The following is a 10,869-nucleotide window of genomic DNA, read 5'->3' as shown; positions in this document are numbered from 1 at the left end:
TTAAAATATATAACATATCTTCCATCTAATGGGAAAATTCAAGAGTTTAGTCAGAAGTATATCAATGCTTTTATGAGATTTGTGTATTTTATTTAATGTATCTTTTCTATGAAATATCAAGCCTAAATATCAAATTTTAAGTGAATCGGAAGAGTAGTATCAAGATTACAAGTGCGTAAAAAAGCAACATTCTGTTTTATTAATATGGATATAAATAGAGATAAAAGAACAAAACATTTTTAGTTGGTTTTTCCCTTTATAGATATCTGAGAAAAAATACGGCCAAAAAAAAAATCCAGTGCATTGCTGTGCACACAAAGTTGTGGTTTACGTGACAATGTCTAATGTTTGATGTTTGCATATATTAGGTCATGTTAGACTTAAATAAACTTAAATAAACTAAACAAATTAAAATGCTTAAAAACATTTACTTACTTATTCTAAATTTTTTAAAACTGTTACATGTTTATTTAATAAAATCTGTTTATTTAAAGGTTTGAATAAAATAATAATATATCATCTCATCACTTACCATTTTTCCAAATTATTTGACATTTTGAAATTATGATTATAAATGCAATATTTATAATGAAATGTAATGAAGGATTGACGTAAAGTTGATTTAAAATCAATGGGAATGCATTATCAAACAACTCAGTTTTAAAATTTAGATTCTCTAAAAAATAAAATAATTTGATATTTAATTAATTTATTAATAATAACGTATAATATGCCGGTTGCATCAAACATTTAACAAAACAATAATGAGTTAATGGTCCCTTTAACAAGATTTAGTGGCCCACAATTGGTCCATTACATTTTTAGTGAACCATTAAATTTAATAAATTGTTTATGCAATCCAGCAGATAGTATAAAGAATATACAATAGACACTTTTAAAATTTGTCATGACTCATGATTTATGTTTATATATTATGTAGGAATTAATAAAATTGTTTTTTCAACATAGTCAATATAGGTATTTGTTTATTTATACAAGTGCTTAAAGTCTGAAAAATGTATTTATTTTTATTCTTATAGATTAGAATTTTTTATTTAGATCCTTAGTTATATATTTTAATCGACCAAAAAAAAATATGAAGATTTGTCTAATATTTGTTTAATTTCCAAGTTAGCTAATGGATACTTATATGCAACTTAATGAGATTTTATCTATCCAATAAGATTTCATTATAAAACCAATTATATTTATAAATTGCTTACTCAAAATCTAAAAGTATTTAATATTAATATAAAAAAACACACACACATTATACTAATTATATTTTAAATAACTGTAATCATATAATAAGTTTAATATGAATAATAGAAAAAATTATTCATAAAAATTAATTTTTGGAATAAAATCTACAAGTACCTAATGATATAATAGTTTCAGAAAATACAAATACTATGTATTTATTTATTTATGTTGAGGAAAATAATGTTTAAGTTTAAAAGTAATTGTATAGTTTTATTATAGGTATTATAAGATGGTATGTATTGATTTTTACCTGATAATTCAATTGGATAAATGTTGTGTTTTGAATAGTTTTTTTGAAAATGTATTATATTATCCTTTAATGTTACAAAGTGTTTATGCAGTTGAATAGTGTCAATAATTCTACTGGTAATATCAATATCTGAAACATATTGTTATTTACATTTTAATATAATTTAAAATATATATTTTTGTATTATTGCCAATATAATTAATTAATTAATTATAGTTAATAAATATAATGCTAACTTCATTAAGAGTGGATAACCCTCAATAGCCCTAGGGTAGGCAGGACAAAATTTCATGGGAGGCATAAAAGTTCAATAGATATTTTTTAAAAACAACTTTAAAGTTTTATTTATATTAGACCAACAACCAACATTAAATTAATGATTATATAATATTATATAATAGGGGGCTAGATATAGTAGACCAGGATCTTAAAGGTCTGGGATTACAAGAATGGAAGGAAATTTTTCAAGATTGAGAGAGATGGAGAGATGTGAGATGTGCTTATAAATTATATATATATATATATCTTCTTCACTACCATTTATATCCTATATCCTATATTAAATATACTTCAGTCTAATAGTGATGAGGCGGGTCTGACCTCATATACTAGTATGAAAAGAGCATGGCTCTCAAAAGATTCAGAGTTAAGTTTGGATACGTTTTAAAAGGGTATCAGCATAGGCGCAACATAGAAAATTTGCATACAGCAGAACAAACTCTATTAGCTTTATATTTGATTAAATTTACCTATTATTAATCTTAATCTTAAGAACATTTTGTGCTTTACCTCGGATTTTTAACAATATTTCAATTTTTCTAAGATATATGAGAATTTTTTTGATTGTAATATTAGGGGTATCATAACTTGCATAACAGTTTTGAAATATCACAAAAAAGCCAACATACAAACACAGATAATGTACTTAACTTTAAGTTTGATAATTAATATATTCAATCAATCATTCCAATATTAAAGTTAAGAACACAAGATTTGTTTTGTTAATCACAATTACGCTATGTTACACAATAGAGAAAATAAATAGAGCATTGAAATGCCTCTTAAATTTTTTCAAATTTGTTTCTACAGTTAAACAAAAAAATATGAAATACATATTTTATACAAATTATTTTTAACAATACTCTTATGATTAACATAAGAAAATAAGAAATTATGTGTACTTACAATTTTTTTCTCGAAATTAATGTGTTTTATTTGATTAAGATTTTTAATTTAAAATAAAATACATTTTTGATTCAATTGTTATGTTTATATTGAGACGTGCCTAACTATAATTTTACATTGATTCTTAAGAGTAATTAAATAATTATCAGTTTTGTAAAATTAAAGTTAATTTATAATTTTGTAAATTAACCCTATGAAATGTATAATTTTTTTATCAATCAGTAGTGTACTATATTATAGTATATAATGTCAGTGAATATGTATTTAATACATTGCAATTGTAAAAATGTATAGTTAATAGATTCAAATATTGTATTATATTGCATTAAGTGTTATACTTAGATAATAAGATAATAGTTGTATATGATACTTAATATTTAATAGTAATATTGTAATTTACCTTGTACTTCAATTTGAGCCCCGCATTTTTTAAATAGTGAACTTATCCAACTTATTTGATTTATTATTTCATCTAAATGAATAGCTTCAGTCATATTTTTAGATAAGTTATAAATCAGTGCAACCGATAAAATGTTGAAGTATGATAAAATCATATTATGTTGTTGCCTACAAATAAAAATATTTTATTACTATACATTTACATGCATTTATTGTATTACATTATTTTGTTGCTTGCAATCTTGTATAAAATTTACACCGCATACAATTTACCTATAAACAATTTCATGAGCAAGAGCTGATGTAATATTATTTTCATTATTTCTTCCATTTGCATTAATATCTTTAATATATTTTTGAAGTGAAAAAGGAGAAGCAAAATTAATATAAATATTTCCATATTGGTCATCCATATTTTTAATGCTATTTATTAATCCCTAAAAAAAAATTATTATTTATATTATATTTTTAGTAGGATTTATTACATGTATATTATCAAATCTAATTTTAATCAATACACTTATAGTTTTTAAAAAGTAAATAAAATTGATTTATTTAAAATGAAAAAACTATACTCATATATTATTATATTATGTCCTTGCACCAGAAACTAGAAAAATAGTTTCTATACCTTCTCCCGGTTTCAAAATAATATTTTAGCTTTTTTTATATAAATATAAGAAGTCAAAATGCTTCAATTATTTTTCCTACACTACCAAGTAAGAATGTACATATAATAGTAACATCTAAAGATTTATTTTCAACATTTAAATTGATACTGAATAAATCTTTATCTTTTACCATATAATATTTACCAATGTAAAAGTAAATATAAAATGTCAAAACTTATACTTGTCAATGTGCACGTTATGTAAGTGTTATTGAAATTCTTGTAGGACTATCTAAGATAAATGATTAAGTAAGTTTATTATACATGTAATTGTGTGGTTGAGGTATTAATATAAAATATACCTAATAGCAGTCTGGCTATAAGATTCAACATCTAGAATGTAAATAAATATATAAATACATTTTTATACTACATACCAACGTTGTTTCTTTGGGTTTAGGAATTCCTAAAAGTTCATAACTAAATAATTTGTCCTCGAGAATACGGTCATAATTAATTGATATTGGAACAAATATGATATCTTGAACTTCATTTTTTAATAAAACATTTACAATACACTTAAGTATCCCTGAAAATAATAAAATAGTAAATATTATGAAACTTTAAAGAAATTTTTAAATCGGAATTCTTATTTAGGCGATTTATTTTGATTAAAACAAATTAAATTCAGAATTATAGACCTTATAAAAGCAACTAAACAAGGGAATAATTACATACACTACATACTTATTTAAAAATTAAGTTGTACAATTTTACCTAGCTTTGGATGAATTGACTTATTAGACCGACTGCGTGTACCTTCAATAAAAAACTGTAATGGCGAACTTTCATAAGTTATCAAGTGTTTAACATAAGTGTATAACACTGATCGGTATATAATGTCTTGTGCATTTTTTCCTCGATGCAAGAAAAAAGCACCACATTGTTTCAACACATTCCCCATTATTTTCATATTTTTAAAATCTATGGAAAAAAAAATTAATTATATTAATTTTTTAAGTATTAATTATATTTTAATGATTTTCAGTATGTAGTAAAATAACAATATAAATAACAAAAACAAGCATAAATATAATAAATATACTGCCAATAAAACATTACATGCAAAATAATAATATATAGTTATTTTTTATTTCATCACAGTACTTTGACCATATGACAAATAAAAAAAGTGAAAAAATAAACAATAAATAACTAAAAAAACAAATGTACCAATTTTATAATTAAATTGTAATTAATAAAACATTATTTATCTGTCAAAACTGTAGTAATAAGTTTTACTCATAAAAAATTATTATGATTTAATTTAATATCATACTGTTAACATATTATCAATTATATAATTTTCAAAGACCTTTATTAATTATTCATAATTCGTAAGACAGATTATTTCTAGTACAGGGATAGGCAACTATCTTTTGAAATTGTTATAATTTAATGACTAAGAGATTATGAATTAAAAAAATATTAAGTTTGGCAAAATTTTAGCTTAGAAAATATATCAATAACTATCTACATTATATTATGTAGTATTTTATTTTTAACACATTACATTTCAAGACATTGAGTTATTTGTTTCACATTTTTTTCTTAAAAGTTCAAATATATTTTTGTGTGTTAGAATATAATTGTTTAACTCCAATTTTTAAGATATAAATCTTCACAAGACTGTATAAGAAATTAAGATAATTAAAATATTTAAAACATATGTGTAAATGTGTTAAAATCTATAACGTCAAATCAGTCACTCAAAAGTTTTGTATTATTCTGTAGTTTAGTCATTTAGTCTAATAAATAATATAAGTTTCAATTTTTTGTTTATTTTTTGATCAAAATAATTCTCAAAGCTATACACTCTGTTTTCAAAGAGTAAATTCTGGAAGAGATAAACAATGTTTTTAATATTTGACCAACATTTGTATTTAAATTACTTACAAATTACATTGAAAAACATTTAGATTTTAAAATTAATTCATAGAAATAAATTTTTATTTTATCCCTTAATTGCTATATAGTAAATTTATATTGTATACTATCTTGTAAATAAAACTTATGTAATTCTATGTGCCATATTTATTTAATATATCACTTCTCAAGTTAACATTTCATTATTTATATAAATTAAGTATGTTCTATTATTTTGTAACTTCTATCTTAATTTTTTATTTTAATATGTACAATGAACAGAATAATATATTATATTTTTAACTGTTTTAAAGCTAATATAAATATGAATAGGTATCATTATATTTTATTCTCAATTATCTAACATTAAAATTTTTGAATTATATATTTGAATTATAGTGCATAGGTATTTATTTCCATACTAAACATAATTAACTATCATTATTAAATTGAACATTTTTGGTTTATTTTTATTATTATTGATTTAATTTAAAAAAATATGATTAATTAGATATTTAACTTTCATATAAGTATTTAATTATTTAATTATTCTTAAAATAAATTATTTTTTTTTTTTTATGAATGAAAACTTTAATATCCACCTATTTAATTTAATTAGTTATCCATGGAACCAATTTAAAACTTATGATTTCAATTTTTGACTTAACAGTCACTTTCAGTTGCCAATCCCTGCTTATGCCAGTAGTACATACATGTGCAATAATCACAAACTTTCAATGGATAAAAAAAAAAGTAAGCTCATAAAAATTATATTTCAATCAACAACTCTACTTTTTTTTCTAATGTATAATTATTGTAAAATACCCATTGCTGCTGCAACATATGGAATATCAATATTATAATTGAAACATATGAATGCCATTAATATAAAATCTTGGTAACTTCTATGACTTGGAACAAATATCACTGGAGTTTTGTTAAAGTTGGATTTCATCTATTACGTTTTCAAAATAAGTAATTATACAATTAAATACTTACACTATTTTGTTTAAGCTTAATAATTCATAAATAAACATTTATTAATTATTTTTGATATCCTATTCATAAGTTAGGTAAATTAAATTTTTTAAATAAATTATTATATATATAAATAATTTTTATTTGTGGTCAGTGGTGTGCCTTATTTTACTTCATTAATTTGTTAACCTTTTAAATGTTACTTATATAATAGATACATACCTATCAAAAAATGAGAACTTAATTTTACAATCTTATTATTTATTTACACTTTATAATTTTAATAATTATTACATTTTCTTGAGATTATTTATAACAGCATACAATTTGATTATAAGAATTAAAATATAATAAATAATAAATATTATTTAACATAGGTAACATTACCATTATCAGTCTTTGTTCATTTATGTATAGACCTTGGAGTTTGGATTTCAGAATCTTAATTAAAATGAATCCCATCATTCTAATAGTTGTATTTTTTTTAATACTTTGGAGATCTTCAAGTATTTCCATTGCTTTGTTTGTAGCATAGTCTAAACCAATACTGTTTATTGGTATTACCTACAAATTAACAACATAATTAGGTATAAAGAGCTAACATCAGGAGCCATGATCAGTGAAGCCATTTGAGATTTTAGTAAGGGTGCCAAAATTTAAGCGGGCCAATTTTTTTATTTTCAGGCATTTTTTCATTATCATAGTAAATAAATAACGTAACTATGACACATGTATTGGGTTGAAGGATTTGGTATGTTTAATACGTTAATGAATTAGAAAAATTGGAAAGTTGGAAGAAGTTGGAAATAGCTTATGTCAAGCATCCCAATAATATACCATCCAGAATAAGATCTAAGTACAATTATGGTTTTCATAATATATTTTAACTTGTATGCATCGGCGAGTTTGTTAATGTTATGGAAGATCAATATTATGTAGAAAAATTAGGGGTGTACTTTATAATCTAACCCCTCCCCCCCTACTAAATGGTGCTTTTGGCCACGAGATTATATTCTGTGCGCTGCCCAAAAATCCATTAAGATTAAATATAAACTGACCAGTAATTAATTCTTAATTCAAACACAATTTTATAATGTCCAGTTATCCAAAACATGTCTTATAATAGATCATTAATCTATGTCAAGTGTCAATATAAATAATTTAAGTATTTAACTATTCAAATTTACTACAAAATAATAATTTGAATTTCCTTTATCAATTTGTACAAACACATCACATTTAGCTGATATAAACAAGATAAATATGAATAGTTGAACAAGTTAATCTTTAGAGAATATAATATATTATAATATAGACATAGAGAGATAAATAATTTATAATATTACAAACCATTAGAATTGTTAATTTTAAATTTTGTTCTAGTATTTTTTTTTTTTCATAATTTGATAGTTGTTTTCCTTGTGAGTTCAATGAAAATTGTCCAGTATTCAAGGGTTTGAATGTCCATTTTAAGTCACTTTTACTCTTTAACGACGTTAAAATATTTACGAATAAATTGCAATCTAAACAATCCATTAAATCGCTCCTAAAAATAAAGTGCAGGTAGTTCAATAAAATATAAAATCATAAATATTAAAGTCAACTTAGTACATAGCCAATACTAAAAGGTTTTATTTACTTTAATATAATAAAAGTACAAATTGAGATGTGAGGTATTAAAACTACAGTCTTTTAAATAGGTAATATTAACAAACTTACATTTTTAGAGTAGCTATTTAAAGTATATAATATATGTCTAAATTCTCCTGTGAAATATAATTCGGTGTATATACAATATGTATATTATTAATTAACATGTATTTCTGCTAGTTGTTTAGTCGGTCTTCGCCGCTGGCGTACAAATTACAGTAAAAATTAAAAGTTAACAAAAAAACAAAAGGTAATCCATTTACCGGCTCGATAATGTGTAGAAGTAATTTGTTATTAGATAATATTATTTAATGTTATCTTTCGTTGTAAGCAATGATAACATAATCATAATATTATCAAAGTGGATATATTAAATCACGAACTACTACATAGGACTGGACACTCGTGGCAGGGGGAGGGTGGGACACCAGTCACAAAGTTGTACGGGTATGTACCACGAACTACTACGTTCGTGATTCTATCTTTCTAACTTATTATCATGGGTTGTGTACTTGTGTATGATTAGAGCACAGATTTTTATGTTTATGTAATATGTATAGAAGTATAGAAGCATAGAAGTCTGTGAATTAGGGTCTAGGGATTACATTTGAAATATAGGTATGCTGGTCATTAGGACTTAAGAGGATTTAGGGCCCGTTTTACAATCATAGTTTAAACTTCCGTTAACCCACTGATTTTACCGGGCGAATTCGGTGGTTTAACCCTAGTTTAACGATTGTAATACGGGCACTTAGGGCACCTGGTATTGGGCCCCATATTAGAAATTGAAACGCGGGGCCCCGCTGAAATGAACCACCCGCACCGCGGTTTCTACGGCACTGACCTGGTTGACCTAGGTATTAGGTTCACGTTTATAAAATATATAGGTACTTATATCCTTATATGATATAAGGTATAAGTTATATCGCAATATCGCATCCTTCAGAGGACGTGGCACCCGCGGCTGTGTGTCTTCGTTTTACAAGTACCGTCAATCGAGGTGACTTGGAACTACGAAGTGAGATGTAACAATTTGGTTTTTGAGATATTATCAAGATATTTAATATAATTAAATTATACCTCCATTAAAAATATGTTTTTCATATTTATGACTATAAATGTTAACTTCAACCATGCGATTGGGCTTATCATTACCTCCGAAAAAAATAGCCAAACATTTTTCATGATCACAGCGATTTTATCATTGCTTTCAAAAGTGCTTTAGATTTTAGTGATAGATGTCGAGTTTAGGGGTTTGTATATTTTATATACATTAAAAGCAGTCTTATAAAGAATACTTTAATTTTGTATTCGAATAAATGAGAATTAAGGTATTCAAAATACCTACCTACGTATATTCGAATAGTTCTTAAAAAATATATTCAGAATACATATTCGAATACTTTAAGAAGTATTCGAATACTATTAGAATACTTTTTTCCATAACTAGTTTTTGTCAGTTTTTGAATGGTTGGTAATTAACATTTATTAATTAATAATAAGTTATTTGTAAATTTTGACCACATATATGATATGGCTGATATGAGCCAATGAGCCATATACGAGATACAACACATTGGTGTTTATAAAAATAATCATATCATGGGCCAATATTATATTTCGTTTAAAGAATAAAATTAATGTTAATTATTTATAATGTGATTACCTACTGATTAGATATATTATACCTAATCACAAATTTAAAACTATTTTTCTGGATTGGAAAAAGTATTTTTTTAATGAATAAAAAATACAAATAAAAGTATTTAGAATACATATTTGAATACCTTTTAAAAAAAGTATTTAAAATAGTATTCGAATACTTTACAAGACTGATTAAAGGATACTTCAAAAGAAGAATATTGTAATTAAAAGCTTAAAAACATTTATTCCTAATTGTATAGCTTTAGTTTTATTTATCATAAAAAATCTAAGGGTGACTTTTAACATCATAAAAACGCATACAATGCATAAAAAGCAGTTTAGCTACTAAGTGATTTTTTGAAATTTTTTTTTTCTAAATGTGTGTTTTTGCATGCTTAATTTGATGATACTTTCAAAAAAAGGTCCCTCGTACTTCATTTGGTAATTATGGTAAAAAAACTTCAATTGCTTATTTTTTTTTTATTAACATTAAAAATAAGTAAGATAGGTAAATTCTGATTTCACTAAAATTTCAAGCATGTAAACTTTTATAAATATTTTGTTACAAGTCAACTCTAATGTTCTTGAATTTAATTTTACGTTGAATTTTCATAGTGTTACAAGTCACCTAAAATTGAGGTGACTTGTAACACGTGTTTTTTATATTTTTTTTGAGCGAGTTTTCATCAAAAAACTAAATTGAAAGTTTTATTCTGTTCATTAGACGTATGCGGAAATAAATATAATTTTTGTAACCCAGTGCGATATTTTTGGAGCTCATAATACTAAAAAGTATGTCAAAATCGTTTCAAGTCATCTAGATTGACGGTACGTAACTTACAAATTATATACTCAACAGATCACGTTTAGCTCCGTTAGTTTAAAATTTAGAGTTAATTGACGTCATATAAAATTTAAAGGTAAGAATATTATCCATGGAATGTCATAGGGTTTTTATTATATA

The 10,869-nt window shown here is 23.9% G+C and overlaps 1 protein-coding gene across 1 annotated transcript in view; it reads right to left on the bottom strand.

The window, feature by feature from the left end:
- The window catches only part of LOC100573870 (dihydroxyacetone phosphate acyltransferase), a 19,448-nt gene extending 10,873 nt beyond the window's left edge, over positions 1–8,575 (bottom strand). Inside the window, exons 1-10 of the mRNA XM_016804520.2 lie at positions 8,331–8,575; positions 7,962–8,157; positions 6,999–7,175; positions 6,459–6,588; positions 4,485–4,691; positions 4,145–4,296; positions 3,371–3,534; positions 3,099–3,265; positions 1,514–1,642; positions 533–676 (exon numbers count right to left, since the gene is read on the bottom strand). Coding sequence (XP_016660009.1) covers positions 533–676; positions 1,514–1,642; positions 3,099–3,265; positions 3,371–3,534; positions 4,145–4,296; positions 4,485–4,691; positions 6,459–6,588; positions 6,999–7,175; positions 7,962–8,157; positions 8,331–8,332 — 1,468 coding nt within the window. The 5' untranslated portion in view covers positions 8,333–8,575. The remainder of the gene's footprint in view (positions 1–532; positions 677–1,513; positions 1,643–3,098; positions 3,266–3,370; positions 3,535–4,144; positions 4,297–4,484; positions 4,692–6,458; positions 6,589–6,998; positions 7,176–7,961; positions 8,158–8,330) is intronic.
- Between the last annotated feature and the right edge of the window lie 2,294 nt (positions 8,576–10,869).

This window comes from Acyrthosiphon pisum, chromosome X, assembly GCF_005508785.2.
Source record: "Acyrthosiphon pisum isolate AL4f chromosome X, pea_aphid_22Mar2018_4r6ur, whole genome shotgun sequence".
NCBI lineage: Eukaryota > Metazoa > Arthropoda > Insecta > Hemiptera > Aphididae > Acyrthosiphon > Acyrthosiphon pisum.
Note: the sequence above shows the minus strand (reverse complement) of the source record. Positions and strands in the feature narration are given on the sequence as shown.